General features: G+C 49.8%; 1 protein-coding gene across 10 annotated transcripts in view; it reads left to right on the forward strand.

The window, feature by feature from the left end:
• Positions 1-15,618, forward strand: part of PRRC2B (proline rich coiled-coil 2B) — a 91,166-nt gene that overhangs the window by 16,200 nt on the left and 59,348 nt on the right. For 9 of the 10 annotated variants that reach the window (XM_045883376.3, XM_045883366.3, XM_045883374.3 and 6 more), the window contains exons 2-3: positions 13,830-13,999; positions 14,788-14,965. In XM_045883376.3, the coding sequence (XP_045739332.2) occupies positions 13,885-13,999; positions 14,788-14,965 (293 nt within the window). In that variant the 5' untranslated portion in view covers positions 13,830-13,884. The remainder of the gene's footprint in view (positions 1-13,829; positions 14,000-14,787; positions 14,966-15,618) is intronic. The other variant, XM_045883367.3, reaches the window with a different exon arrangement.

Consider the following 15,618-nt stretch of genomic DNA (forward strand, 5'->3'; position numbering starts at 1 on the left):
CAAGGTTTAGAGATTTTTTTTTCCCCAGTGTTTTCTACTTACAGTGATTTTTTTTGTTTTGTTTGTTTTGTTTTGGAAGTTACCTGGTGTGTAATAGGTTCCTGCCAGTCAGTGTTTTCATTATGGATTGCCCCCTGACCCTTATAAAATGACAGTCTCTGTTCTGCTTCTTTCTGGTATATACTTCTTTCGTTCGACATTGTATCTGTGAGTTTCATCCACGTAGTTGTGTGTGAGTTTATTAATTCTCGTTGAGTAGACGTGGTGATGATTCGTTCCAGTGGTGATAAACTTTTAGCTCGCATTAGTCTCCATTTTGAGCTTCCGCATAGTGCTGCTGTTAACGTTGGTTGTGTAGATGCACTTGTGCTGTTGGGTATGCACCTGGAATGGGATGGTTGGGTCGCAGGGTTGGCATATGGTCAGCTTTAGCAGACAGCTGCCAGTTTTCCAGTGATTGTACCAATTGGCACGCCCACCAGCAGTGGGCAAGAGTTGTCCTTGCCCCACGTACTCACCAGCGCTGCTGAGTACGGCCTCGTAAAGATGTTAGTTCTCCCGAATTTGAACTCTGGCTTCCATGTAATTCCAGTCAAAATCCCAGCAGGCTTATTTATTTATTTATTTACTTAAAGATTTTATTTATTTGAGAGAGAGAGAGAGAATGAGAGACGGAGAGCATCAGAGGGAGAAGCAGACTCCCTGCCGAGCAGGGAGCCCGATGCGGGACTCGATCCCGGGTCTCCAGGATCATGACCTGAGCCGAAGGCAGTCGCTTAACCAACTGAGCCACCCAGGCGCCCTGGGCTTTTTTTTTTTTAAAGATTTTTAAATTTATTTATTTGACAGAGACAGAGAGGGAACACAAGCAGGGGCAGTGGGAGAAGCAGGCTTCCCGCCGAGCAGGGAGCCCAATGTGGGGCTTGATCCCAGGACCCTGGGATCATGCCCTGAGCTGAAGGCAGACCCGCAATGACTGAGCCACCCAGGCGCCCCTCAAAATCCCAGCAGGCTTTTGTTTTCTTGTTGTTGTTTCGTTTGGAATTGACAAACTGATTCTGAAATTTATATGAAAATGCAAAGAGCCAAGAATAACCCAAGCATTCTTGAAGAAGAACAAAGCTGAAGGACTTGCCGTACTGGACGTCCAGACTTTATAAAAGCTGCAGTAATGAAGACAGCCCAGTGTCGTCAAAAGGATAGACAATAGGCTGATAGAACAGAGATTTTGAAACAGACTTCACAAAAGTAGTCGATTTATGACATAGGTCATAAGGGACCACATGACAAAGGGAAAAGGTGGCCTTTTCAAAAAATGAGTCTTATGCCTCAAATGACATCCAGAATCGTGTTTATGTAGATTATAGAGCTAACTGTGAAAGATGAGACAGTAAAGCTTCTAGAAGAAAACATAGAATATCTGTACGATCTTGGATTAAGACAATTCCTTAAGTGGGACATAGAAAGCAGTATCAAAATAGATGATAAACTGAACAACAAACTTGTATCTTCTCCTTTTTACAAATGCTCCAGTGAAATACAACAAATGCCATTTTTTTTTTTAAGATTTTATTTATTTATTTGAGAGAATGAGAGAGAGAGCATGAGAGGGGGAGGGTCAGAGGGAGAAGCAGACCCCCTGCCAAGCAGGGAGCCCGATGCGGGACTCGATCCCGGGACTCCAGGATCATGACCCGAGCCGAAGGCAGTCGCTTAACCAACTGAGCCACCCAGGCGCCCAAATGCCATTTTCTAATTGCCAGTGACGTTAGATAATCTGTGAGTCCGTTTACCCCCGGAACCCGCCGCGCTGCTCTCATCAGCGTGGGCACTCCCCTGCCTGATGTGCCGCGGCCATCTCGGGTTCCCTTTGGTTGTCATTCCTGGGGCTTTGCCCCTCTGTTGGATCCCTTGTTTCCTGGATCCCAGGTGTGTTTCCGTTGGGTAATTGGAGCATCAAGTAACCACAGCTATCTTAAGCTGCCTTAAACAATGAGGTTGTTATTGCCTCAGGTATGTGGAAGTCCAGAGAGGGGCAGGTTTCCAGTTGGTTGGTCCAGGGTGCCTTGTTGTCATGAAGGAACGAGGTATCTTACTTGTCTGGGTGGATCAGGTAGCCTTGCTGAACTGTTGGACCGGAGGGGAATGGGTTTCTCTTAGATGAGCGTGGTTCTCCCCGCAGCTGGGTGTGGGGCAGCCCTCAGGTGTTCTGGGGAAGGACGAGACCACTTCCTCCAGGAAGGAGGAAGGGAGAATTAGCTGCTCTGACGTCTGCCTCTGTATTGGATTGCTCTCTTGTTTGTTAGAGTATATTCGTCTGCAACTTTTTGAGAAGGTGTATGTTTGAGCCCTTGTGTGAGTCTGAAAGTGTCTTTTTCTATCTCCACCTTGACTTGGTCAGCTGAGTATTAGATTCTAGGTTGAAAATCATTTTCCGGGGAGGGGAATGATGTTGGTGAGAAGTGTCTCGTTGTTGCTCTTAAGACTTCATTGCCATTTTGATTGTTCCTTCCTGGGTTTTTTTTTTTTGTGGGTGGGTAGGGCGCTTTCATAAGCTTTTGGGTTCTTCTCTTTATCCCTGATGTACTTTGATCTTTTTGTATCCGTTATTCTGAGCACTAGGTGGGCCCTTGTAATCTTGGGTATTCAACCTGGGGATGTTTCATGTTTATTTTCATTTGATAAATTCTTCTCCCCTTTTTCCCTGGGAAATCCTGTGTTTCCATCACTCCTAGTTAAGTTTGGACTCCTGGGTTCGTTCATCCTTTAATTTTGGGGTTTTGGGGGGGAAGACCAGCATTCATCTTCTTGCTAGTTTTTCTGAGATTTCCTTCTCTTTCATTTCTTCTGTTGAAATTAAAATTTAAAAAAATTTAGAATAGTTTGGATTTACAGAAAAGTTTTAGTTTCTGTATACTGTACTGCCAGTTTCTCAGTTACAAAGTTCTAATGTTAGTATGGTATTTTATCCCAACTAACTGACCAACATTGATACATTGTTGTTAATTGAAGTTTATACTTTATTCAGGTGTTAGTTTTTTTTACCTTATGGGCTTTTTCTGGTCCAGGATCACACGTTTAGTTGTCCTTACTCCTTGGTTTCTTCCAGACTGACGCTGTCGGATTTTCTTTGTTTTTGATGACCTTGACAGTTTTGAGGAGTACTGGCCCTGTATTTTCTAGAATGTCTCTCTGTTGAGATTTGTCTGTTGATTAACATAAGGTGGTGGGGTTTGGCCTATCATATATTTAATACTTCCTAGGGTTTTTTCTGATTGTCCCTTAAGAAAAAAATCCTGTTTCTGTTGCATGGGTTTAGTATCTTCTCTTAGTTTTTTGTGGATACTATTTTTATATTACCTTTTTTTTGTTAAAGATTTTATTTATTTGACAGAGACATAGCGAGAGAGGGAACACAAGCAGGGGGGAGTGGGAGAGGGAGAAGCAGGTTTCCCGCAGAGCAGGGACCCCAATGGGGGACTCAGTGCCAGGATCCTGGGATCATGACCTGAGCCGAAGGAAGGAAGATGCTTAACAAGGCTGAGCCACCCAGGCACCCCTCTTACTTTCTTTTTTAAAATTTTTGGTGCCTGACATTGTGTTTCTTCTAGGTTCTTTTGTTTGTGTATTTGGTATCTGCCTTTTCTCTGAGGCCTTTCAGACGTCTGTGGTCTTGGGCACACACAGCGATTGAGTCCTGAGTGGGTGGGTCAGTGGGGAAGCTCATCCCTGTAGGGTGAGTTGGTGGGAGGCCGGCCTGCTTTCCTCAAGCCCCAGGTGTTTGTGCCTATTGGTTTCAAGGGAAGACTCCTTCGTCTTTGCCAGGGGCATGGAGAGAGGGACTGAATATGTTTGGAATACGTTTGTCTGCCACCCTGCCGTGAGGCTGACTGCAGAGGGGGCCGAGGTGCCCAGCATTTGCCACTCAGGTTTTCACGAAGCTTGTTTTTTGGTTTTTGTTTTGTTTTGTTTTTGTTGTTGTTGTTTTCTTTTCCTCACCCCCACCCGCTTTGATCCTGGCTTTTCAAGTCTAGACTTTTTAAATTTATCCAGAGGGGGAGGAGCTCTTTCAAGAAGCCCTCCCAGTGTTAAATCCCCGCCTTCCTGTCGGCCGAGGTGCCCACCGCCTCTCAGGGCCTCCTGAGCTCTCTCCAGTGCCTGGCAGTCCTGTTCGTAAGATCCTTCAGTCTGCAAGATCTGTTTCCCCTCTTGTCCGTTCCTTGTCGGCCAGAATCGGCCCTGACCTTTGGGTGCCCTTTGTTGTTTATTTTCATTTTAGGGTTTTGGAAGGGTAAGCTATAAACGCCGGTAGTCTTTTTTTGCCGTGTTTAACCAGAACCTCCCTGTATTCTAAATAGCGTTTCTTGAATCCAGTGGAATTGAATTAAGGGATGTGTGTGCTTATATAGATAGACACACAGTCATATTTGTGTGCGTGCGTGCGTGTGTGTCAGTTACAGGGTTCTGCTGCAGCGCGCTCCGCCCCCCGCCCCCTTCCATCCGCCCTGGCGGTCTTTTTGTGTCGAACATTGAGTGCTACTTTTGGTTACAGTGGCTGCAGTGTTGCAAGGACCAGAATAAAGGGCGGGTTGGGATGCCTGGTCATTTGTCGCCGCCTCCTTGCATACACGGGGAGTGAGCTCTGGCTTTCCCCGCCCGGGACCCTTGAGAAGGTTTGGAACCGGAAGCTGCCAGGGCTGCAGAGGGAGGTGGGCGCTAGGAGGAGGGCGGCAGGGGAGTCACCCGGTGCCGCAAGTACTCAACAAGGGGTGTTTGTATTACACCTGTGACCGTCATTTCTAGTCCTGCAGCAGCCTGCTAAAGTAGACTTTCTGTCCCCAAACGGAAGTGGCTGAGGTGGCCCTTGGACTCATGGTAATTCTTTGTGTGTGTGTAGAGAGCCACTGTCCGCAAGAGCCCCTCAGTCGTCTCTGGGGCAGCCTTGAGTTTATGCAGCCCAGCCGATATTTGACGGTTGTTAGGACCAGTCTCGGTCCCTCCACCCTCTTGTGTCTTCATAGCTGAGGATCTGCGAGGGCAGGGGCTTCGGGAAGGGGGAAGGAATGCTTTCCACTGGGCTAAAGACAGACACTTCCTGCCGGTCCGTCCTCCTCCTTCCAGCCCAGCTTCCAGCCTCGACAGTGACGTCGTTCCTACGGGAAGGCTTTGGTTGTAAACAGTCACTGCTGGGACTCTCCTTCTGCGTTCTTGTGCTTGGCCCGTCGGCAGTCCTCTGGAGGCTTTCCTTAAAATCATTTTTGTAATTTTCTTAAACCAATAGCAAATTGGTTTAGAATTTAGTTAACTGATAATTTTCTGTATTTTTTAAAGCTTTTTTTTTTTTTTTTAAAGATTTTATTTATTAGAGAGAGCATAAGCAGGAGGAGCGGCAGAGGGAGAGGGTGAAGCCGACTCTGCGCTGAGCAGGGAGCCCGACGTGGGGCTCGATCTAGGACCCTGAGATCATGACCTGAGCTGAAGGCAGATGCTTAACCAACTATGAGCCACCCAGGGGCCCCCTTTTTAAAGCTTCTATCAAGCATATATTCCTTTTGTTACTGAAGAACGTTATGGATAAACAAATGAGTGGGGCTGGGATTACCCCCTCCGTGAAGCAGTCTGTCGTAACACAAGTGTGATGGCGCCGAATGCTCATGCTTACTGCCCTGAAGTGGGAAACCTTGAAGCTGGGGCAGTTTTGTCTTGTTTAAGATGTAGCCACAGTGGCATGTTTATCTCAAGAGGGTTTCCTGAGAGTGAGTGTGTCTCTGTCTCTTGAGAATTTATTATAGGGTCCACCAACAGATCCTAAACATCTCTCGGATTTCTCATGGTGGTTTGGGAGGCCTGCACTCTGCATCAGGGCCCTTTAGCTGTGATGCACCAGACTGGGGACTGGTCCCTTGATCACAGGAGAAGAGAAGGTGGAAGCACAGGTGGGAGCCCCGGGGGGGCGGGGAGGATGAAGGCTTCACTACTCGCAGTCATCGGTCAGAGGGATGAGTGTTGGGCGTGAGGCTGATGGTGGGGCTGGATGGCCGAGAGATGAGGTGTGCGGAGCCAGTGTGACAGCTGCCCTTGCCGAGAACCTTCTAAGGGTGAACAGGCACGGGGTCGCACGTGCTGTGTTCCTTCTCTCATTTATTCCTGACGTCAGACCTGGGAGGTGGGTAACAGTATGTTCATCCCTATTTAATCCACAAGGAAACAGGCCTTAAAGACACAGCCAGTGTGGGGTGGAGGCGAGATGCAAACCCCGTGTTTTGGAGAGATGAGACTGGGGGGCTGTTTGGGGCCAGTGTGTTGGGCTGGAGGTTTGAGTTTGTCCGTGGCACAGTGGGATCCTGATAAAGGTGTGATAGCAGGGTCTTCTGATCTGGTTGGGCCCTGGTGGAGGGTCGCCAAGGGCCAGTCCAGGAGAGCTGAGCCTGTGTGTGGTCCAGGGAGTCAAGGATGGGGCTTACAAACCTCAGTGTGCAGAAGAGTAGACTGGGGAAGTGGCTTGGTCCCTGCAGTGCATGCCTTGTTTCTTATTTTTAATTTCTGTTGCTTCCTGAACATGCTGTCTGGGGATGGGGGTCTTTTCTGGTGATGGCCCACAAACATGGGGACCAGAAACCCCATTTTCATTCCGACGTTGTTCCCTCGCCTTTATTTTCAAGCAGCTTGCTCCTAGAGAGGTTTGTCCTGTAGTGTGCAGGCACCCCTCACGGCTCGTCTGCAGAAACCTCGAGGCTGGGCGTCTGCAGGTGGAAGGACTGGTTTGTGCCACAGAGAGCCCAGGCCCCAGCTTTTCTGACGGCCTGCTCCTCACAGCTGGGGGACCCTCACAGCCAGGGGGACCCTTACAGCCAGGGATGCAGAAGTATGGGTCCCTGCTTTTCTGACTGCTGCCTTGTAGGGAGCCTCTGAAAGCTGGAGGTGTGCAGAATGTTTGGCCCCAGCTGTTGCTGAGGGGGAGGTGGCAGGAGTTCCCCTGCAAAACCAGCTGGGATTCGCCACCCCCACCCCCCAGTTCTGTCCCCAGCTCCTACTTTGTCCTGATGCATATGTGAAGCTCTTTTACTTGAATTCATCTTCCTATAACACATTATTTTCCTCTAGACCAGGGATCAGCAAATTGCAGCCACAAATCCACCTGCCTCCTGTTTTTGTAAATAAAGTTTTATTGGAACACAGCTCGACTTTGTGTTGTCTGATTGCGTCACTGCCGCAGTGGTAGACGTGGTCAGCTGAGCAGCTGAGGTGGGGTCTGCGGCTCTAAAGCCAAACACACTATCTGTCCTTTCACAGAAAACGTCGTGTTCTGGGGACAGGGATGGAGAGTCTGTGGACGCCACATAATGGTCCGTAAGCGTCTGAGGATTTGAAGTAGGGGGCGTGGTGCCTCCCTTAAGTTAAAGTTCTTTTTTGCCAGACGTTGGCATGTTGGAGAAGGGTGGGATCATCTGTTAATCTTGCACCTGGGTTTTGTGGCGATGGTTCTTCCTGTTTGAGACTTAACGAGCATACTAACAACTACATCCGTTCTGGCTCCTCTGGTGGTTTTCTCAAGTGTTTATCTAGCCTGCTCTCAGTTTCCATCCCTGTTGGATCATGCTTTTTTGATATGTTTTGTGTCACAGCGGGATCTTTCTGTTCCTTCTCTGCGGAGACAGTCCGCCTTTGTGTCACCCCCACCCCTTCCCGGCTCCTGCTCATGCCTCACCGTCATGGCACGTACGCTGGCCTCACGGTTCTGGCAGATCATGAATCTTCAACCCAGTGATTGTGCACAGGGAGAGCAGGGCTGGAGCTGGAGCACACAGTAGGTCCTTCCTCAGTATTGGTGATGTCTCCAGGGCCTGAGGGTTGATGTCCTGTAGGCTTGTGACCTTGACGATTTACTTCTCTGTCCGGACCGTACCTCGGTGTCCTCTGTAAAGCAGGCTGGTGGCATAGTGTCTTCCAAGAGTGGGGACATGTGGGTGCTCAGCAGGGTGCCTGGCTCGTGGCTGCACTGGTTCCCTGGTGAGTTACAGGCCCGCCCACATCACCTGGCCAGGTGGGCTTCTGGGTGTCTGGCACCGTCTCATACCCAAGCAGAGGGAAATTAATCGTGTCCTGGAAATGGCTTTTGGTAAGAGAGCGCAGGGAGGTGTTCCCCCTGGCAAGCAGCTGACGGGCCGCCCGGTAACCTGTGTGGCAGGTGGGGCTACTGTCTGCAGGGGCAGGGCTTGGATATTCAGTTGCCTCTGTGGGCGGATCTTTCTGGTGGTTTTCGTGCCAGCAGATCCTGGGCCTCTCAGAGCACTTCTTTAGATGACTTGCCAGAATATGCAGACCTGCATTTGTTTTTAAATGTCCTTTTCTTCCTAACACAAAGCTATGTTCCTGTGGATTTTAGTCCTTTTTTTCTTCCACCTAATGGTGATATTTTCATGTAGGCCAGCCCTTTTCAGAACGCGCCGGGGGCCCCCTGGCAGGCTTCCCTGGCGTGCCTCAGAGTGGCTGGCTGTGGGAAAGAGCGGGGTTACCACGTAGGGGGCGGGGGGCGGGCAGGACCCCTCCTGGCGCGGCACCCGGGGCTCGTATCTGTTATATATGTAATACTGAGGATCCAAATTAGATTTTATTTGGGAAAGAAATTCTGTTACCTACCAAAGGGAGAGAAAGCTGTGGCTACGAGCCAATCTCAGTCCGCGCCTGTCTGCAAGGACCTGTGCCTCAGCAGGTTCTTGTCCCCGGATCCGGGCGTGAGTCGGGCTTGCACGAACACGCCTCTGAGCCGCTGAGAAACACGTTCTCTCTTGTCCGGCTTCATGATTCACACCCAGATATTTGCCTGCACTTCTCTGCCATCTGATGAGACCATTGTGTGGTGTGTGTGTGTGTGTGTGTGTGTTTCAATGGGTAGAAACTCGGCAGATACCTGTGAGCTGTTTAAACTCCTATTAACAGTTAGTGCTCCTGGCCTGATGTTTGTGAAAACCAAGGGGCAAGCAGAGTGGCACTGCTTTACTGGAGGTGCATGCGGTTGGGGATACCTGAATGGTTATATTTGTGTCCAGTGAAATCTGGCTTAATGAAAGAAACTGTATGCTCTGAGGCCAGTGTCTGTGATCTTATTTTGTAAAGGGCCAGGCAGTAAATAGTTTATGCTTTGTGGGCCCTCTAGAGCTCTGGTGCATATTCTTAGGGCTGACTGTAACTTGTTGACTGCTGTTCTGGGGAAAACTGGAGGCTGGAAGAACCTCCCTCTGTGCGGTCTTACTGTGGAGCATGAAAATGAAAAGTACGCGGCCCCTCCCCCACAGGCTCTGTTGCTTTGCCTGTTAGCGCCCCAGCTTTAGGTAGGAATATAGGATCCAGTCCTGGATGTGTGATAAGAGACAGCTACTTTGACAAAATCATTTGTAATTCTGTGGCTGTGCGGTATTAACAACACTGATGTGTTTGATTTTTAGAACCAGCTGGGACTTGGGAAATCTTGTCTTGGCTCCTCAATTCTGTAGACAGGGAAACTGAGGACAAGGGAGGCCAATAGTGTGTCAACACGTGCAAAATTTGGTTAAAAAGTGGGAGGAGGGGGCACTCCCCAAATCTGCATGTACAGGTTCAATGCAGGCGTTAGTCCAGTCTGTGCCCTCCTCTGGCTTCCCCGAGGTGTGCCGGTTGCCAGGGGTGTGAAGCATTTCACCTGAACATAGTAGGTGCTCAGATAGTATTTGTTGAATGCTTGGATTTCTTGGGAGGGCTTCAGGCAACAGCTGTAGACCGACTAACAGTCCTAGACACAGTTCTAAGTTCCCAGGAGAACAGATCCTGTTTGCCTGGGGTTTTTCTTTTCTTCAGTTTTTTTCAGGGGTGCCAGGACTGGGGGTGTGGTCAGGCTTCTGGTCTCCTAGTGCTTCCTGGGGGTGGGGGTGGGGACTGGTTAGTTCTCAGGCGGGTGTTGTCACCAGGAAGACCCAGGAGAGCTATCTGTGTTCGCTCTAGCCTCTGCCCACAGGCCCGGGCAGTGCAGAATCAAAGAAAGGTCTGTTTGTACCAGTGAACTGGCAGAAGTTTGGACCAACAGACTTTTTAGCACTATCTGTGGAAACAGGTATTTTCTGGTCAAGTCTCAGAATTAAAAGACATTTGATGTGCAGAAGTCAAGTACTTTAGGATTTCATGTGGAAATGGGATAGCCCAGAATGGCTGGTAAATAATTTTTCCTTCCCTGGCCTTTGTCAGTTTGGTTTTGAATTTAGTAAAGAACTTTGTAGTTAGGTGAATTTAAATTAACAATGCTAAATCTGTAGTTCTGCAAGGTATGTGTCCCAGAAGGAGGCACCAGTGATTTTATTCAGAAATGTTTGTAGGGTCACCAGTCTGGTGAGAGCTGTGGTCAGGGACAGCAGACAGGTAGCTGTGATGTGCCACTTTTCATCATTGTGCTGAAGCAGAAAGTTCTGGAACGAGTTTCTTATTAGTTAGCTCTGTGACCGTGGGTGGATCTTGTCATCTCTTTGGGCTGGACATATGGAGGGGTGGGTCCAGGTTGCCCTCAGCTGCATCCCAGGCTCGGCTCGGTGCTGGGCACATGGTAATGCCTAATAAAAGCCTCTTGAACGAGTGTCTTTTCTTTTTTCCTTTTTTTTTTTTTAAAAAAGATTTTATTTATTTCTTTGACAGAGAGAGAGAGATAGCGAGAGCAGGAACACAAGCAGGGGGAGTGGGAGAGGGAGAAGCAGGCTTCCTGCCGAGCAGGGAGCCCGATGCGGGGCTCAATCCCAGGACCCTGGGATCATGACCTGAGCCAAAGGCAGACGCCTAACGACTGAGCCACCCGGGCGCCCAAATGAGTGTCTTTTCTGTTGTTGTAACCAATTACCATAAATCCAGTGGCTTAAAACAGTGCAAATGTAGGGGTGCCTGGGTGGTTCAGTTGGGTAAGCGCCTGCCTTCAGCTTAGGCCCTGCTCTCAGGGTCCTGGGATCCAGCCCCAAGGACCAGCTCCTTGCTCAGTGAGGAGCCTCTTCTCCCTCTCCTCCTGCCACCATCCCACCTGCTCACAAGGGCGCATGCGCTCTCTCTCTCAAATAAATAAAATCTTAAAAAAACAAAAAACAATGCAGTGCAAATGTATCCTCCTATCCTCCAGTCTTGGAGGTCAGAAGTCTGAAGTCTTACTGGGCTACATACTGTCAAGGTGTGGGTGGGGCTTGTTCCTTCGGGAGGCTCCAGGGGGAGAATCCTTTCCTCGCTTTCTCCAGCTTTTCCAGGCTTCTGCAGCCCTAGCTGTGGCCCCTCCCATCCTCAAAGAGTGCTCCAGCCTTAGCTTCCACAGCTTTCTGACTCTGGCCTTCTGCTCCCTCTTCTAGGGACCTTGTGATTATTGTGGGCCTGCCCACATAATCCAGGATCATCTCCCTATCTCGAGATCCTTATGTTAATCACATCTTCAGAATCCCTTTTGCTGTGTAAGGTAACGAAGTCAGAGTTCCGGGAATTAGGATGTGAACTTCTTGGTTATGCGTGTCGTTCCCCACCCCCCCTCCCCCTGAGTTTGTGAAAAGAGTGCTAAGTAGACAAGTCCCTAAGTGTCTGGATCACAGTCCATGGGGTAACCTGCTCAGCCTGCCCACTCCCCACCCTCCCATTTTTGGGGCCCTGCCCTGACCCCTGCTTGAGCCTCTCCTGGGCTGCCCAGCTATTGCCGACCTGGAGACCTTGGAAAGTCCTTGTTCAAGACTTCCTTTTAGACCCAGGGTGAGCCAACTTTTTCTCCTTGTGGCATTGTGGGCCACATAGGGTGTCACAAATTCTTTGTTTTTTAAAACAAATGTGAAAAATGACTTTAAAAAATCATTCTTAGTTTGAGGGCTTATAAAAAAACAGGCCGTTGGAAAGGATGCTGACCAGTGTTTGCCGTCCCCTGTTGTAGACTGTGAGCTCTGTAAGGCAGGGGCCCCATGTCCCCATCACCATGGTGACAGTCTCCAGGGCTTCTGTTAATAGTCAGGGGGGTTTCATGTTCCTATCCGAATGATCTTTTGATTTGATAGAAGTGTCTAAAAGTTAGATCTCCTCCAATCCTAGTGGAGAATTTCAAGCTGATTTACATTTGAGGTCCTGTTAAATACCAGTTATTCTGATGAAAATACAATCCAGTTCCTGCCCTGAGGGGCTTACCGCCCATCGTGGGGGAAGAATGCTGTTATTAGTTATGACTGTTGGGGGCGTGGAGCAGAAACTTCCTGGAGCCAGCTCCCGGGAGCGAGATGTAAAGATAAAGCGGTGTGTTATGGAACCCCAGGGCACCAGAATCAGGATTTGGACACTTCAGGCGATTTTCCGTCTGTGGTCGTTCTTTGCTCCGGGCACTCCGGGCTCGTGAGGCAGACACACTAGAGGGGGCTCTGGCACGTAAGCTTGGGAGCGTTTGTGGTTTGTGTCTTCACTGAGGCTGAGTCTCCTAGAGATTTCATTCATTTTCAAGACGAATGAAAGGATGGATGTACCCAGTTTCGTGTAAGAACCAGCTTGGTTCGCCTTCGGCCTGGCGCCAGGCTCCGGGAGCCTGGAGGTATGTGATGTCACTGTCTCTCCTGTTACACTTTTTTGGCCCCAGTTTGTAACTGATCGTTGCTCCCTGTGCTTTATATAAAGTCTTGGATCATAATATATAGGATTTTATCTTAAATATATAAATCCATAATATATAGGATTTTATCTTAAAGTCATCCCGGGGGGTGCAGAGTGCTTTGCCAGCACACTGGGGCTGTTCCTTCCGGCCTGCATGGCTTCTGAATAGGGTAAAAGAGCAAACCATACTGTGGCTACTGCCCCCAGGCGCCTTTTATTATCAGCGAATATCAGTGTTTGCAGGTACCTCTGACATACATATTAGCAGTATGTCTAAGTGGATGCTTTAACTTTCTTCCCCATACACGAATTCCAATGGGAAGTAATAGTCGCTTCTACAAGTTTATTTATCATGATCAAGTTTTAGAAACAATAACCAAGAACCTCTTGAGTATAGGATAAAAGACGTGGAAGCTCTTAGTCCCCAGGTGAGTCCCCTACCAGGCGGCACTCACTCACCGTTGGCAGCACGCGCTCGTATTTGAGTGAATGAATGAGTAACATGCTAATGGACTTGTAGAAGCCCGAAGGAAATTAGAAAGTGGCAGAGGTTAGGAGCTGCCTTCTTGGTCATCTTGTCAAGATTTTCTAAGTGGAGGGGGCAGTGGAGCCCCCGCGTGGTCTGCCCCTGGGGGTGCTGCTGCTGAGTCTGCACCCCAGAGAGCCCTGCTTGTGTTGCCTGAGCAGATGCTTTTTCTCTGGATGCTGGTTCTTTGGTTTGAGAAGTGCACACACCCGGCTGTTCCTGAAGGCTTCCTGATTCTGGTTGCTACCCTTTGATTTGGTTTTGCTCATCCTTGAAATGAACAGCTTTCCGTAGGCAGGTTCTGTACCTCCCCTACTCTGCCTGAGCTTTGATGTTACATGGATGTGCTACAGTGATGAGCACTTATTTTTCCATCTTGAAGAGCTGTCCTTGACTTGGCAAGAGGACTCACTGTGGAAAGGTTTACATTTCAGTGTCATCGGTGAGCAGTAGACTCTGGTCAATTCAGACAGAATAGGACTTCTTAACTTTGGGGGTGGGGGAGGGACCTACAACAAAATGCTCTTTAAATGTGTGCAGAACGGCCTGTGTGTGGTAAGGGCGTTTTTCTAGGGACAGAATCCAAGGCTTTCTTCAGGTCTTCAAGGAGATCCGTGATCCCTGAAGAATTCAGTCCACTGCCTCAGGGATTCTGGTGGAATAACGCTCTTTTTTTTTTAACATTTCAAAGGCAGATTGGGAGCGGTGCCGAGAAAAATTTCCTTACTAGATGACATTTCATCGCAATGTCCGATCGTTTGGGGCAAATAACCAAGGGCAAGGATGGGAAAAGCAAGTATTCGACTCTCAGCCTGTTTGATAAGTATAAAGGAAAATCAGTAGACGCAGTCAGATCCTCAGGTAAGAACCGGGGTGAGGCCAGTTCTCTCCGCTTTCCCTTACATGAGAAACCCCAGGCCAGGAATTCGCTTGGTCAGACTGCCTTCTGGGCGTGGAGTGGTCACCTGGCAGCTCTGGGGACGCAGAATCGCCCCCCTGCTCCTGTTGGTGTCTGATTTCAGGGCCTGGATATCCTGGCTCTGCTTCCATGGGATTGTGTCCTCTTCTGTCTTATCTCCTGGAAGCCGGGGATCGGTTTCCCCCCATGGGGTAGACTGGGACTTCATTTGCATTAGTTACCCTGTCTTAGGCTTCCTGGTTCTGACATTCTGGAGCTTGGTGGGAAAATCCTGTTGACACCATCCATACCCTGGGAGGATTTGGGGAATGTTGAGGGGCCCTGCTCAGGCCTGGCACGGGACTTGGCAGAGGCTGTCCCTTCTGTCCTGCCACAACGGGGCCAGAGCAACCTCAGCTTGAGGAGGGGTGGTTACCACATGGGGCGGAGGTGTCTGGGCCTGGTTCCCCGCCTGTGGCATAAACTCCCTGCACCTGCTCTTGCCCGCTAGGAAAATGGAAGCCTCGGCACAGATGTCAGCCGCTTCCGTGGCTCCGAGGCCTCGGCGAAGGCCAAGGCCTTGTTAAGCGGCCGAAGCAGCTCCCAGACCGTTTCGTTTGTTTGCACGCAGGCTGCCCCTTGCGTCTGTTTGGCTGTCTTTGTCGTCATTGCTTAGAGCTTGAAGGAGCAGTTGACTGACCGGCCTCTTTGCTTCTGAAACTTGTCTGTTTCCACCCCTCTCTTCGTGCAGTTATTCCTCGACATGGCTTACAGAGTCTCGGGAAAGTTGCCACAGCCCGGCGCATGCCACCACCTGCAAACCTGCCAAGCTTGAAGTCTGAAAACAGAGGAAACGACCCCAACATCGTGATAGTTCCCAAGGACGGAACGGGATGGGCAAACAAGCAGGATCAGCAAGACCCAAAGAGGTGAGAGCAGCGGGGGCAGGTGTGGGTGGGGAGCTGGAGCCTCATGGAGTGCTGTGGCCCCCTTTCCTTCTGCAGAAGGCAGTGCAGAGCTGGAGAACCGGGGAGATCCCAGAGGAAGCTTCTTTCACCCTGACTCCCGCTGCTTGGTCGTTTCTTGCTCCCTGCTCTCGTTTTTCCTGGCTTTTGGAGCTGATGCAGCAGGGCTTCTGTGGGCTGCCTCGTCCCCGGTGACCAGTGTCCCCTGTGCCTTATTAGGAAGGGCCTCATCACCCCAGAGGAGCTTATGCAATGCCTCGGTGCCAGTTCCTGAGCCAGGAAGGGCCATTGTGGACGGGGCGGGTGCTCGAACACTCCATTCTGCTGGTAGTCCCTTTCTGTTGGTTCCAGGGTGAGGAGGAGGCTGTCTTCCCAGCTTCGGGGCCAGCAGCTTTCCACAAAGACTGCTGCACTTAGTTGCTCCAAACAGACCCAGTTATGAAGGCGAACAATCCAGAATCCTCATTATTCAGGATTGATATGCAGCCTCCCTGTAGGCTCCCACCACTGCCAGCACAGCACTTACGGGAGCCTTAGGAGGCCCAGGGTCTGGCACAAAAATCATGTGAGCAACACAGCAAATGTTGTGGCTGCTGGGGGCCCGTTCCAGCTCTGCC

Source organism: Mirounga angustirostris, unplaced genomic scaffold, assembly GCF_029215605.1.
Source record: "Mirounga angustirostris isolate CCGP_5_RB_7025 unplaced genomic scaffold, mMirAng1.0.hap1 SCAF_15, whole genome shotgun sequence".
Taxonomy (NCBI): Eukaryota; Metazoa; Chordata; class Mammalia; order Carnivora; family Phocidae; genus Mirounga; species Mirounga angustirostris.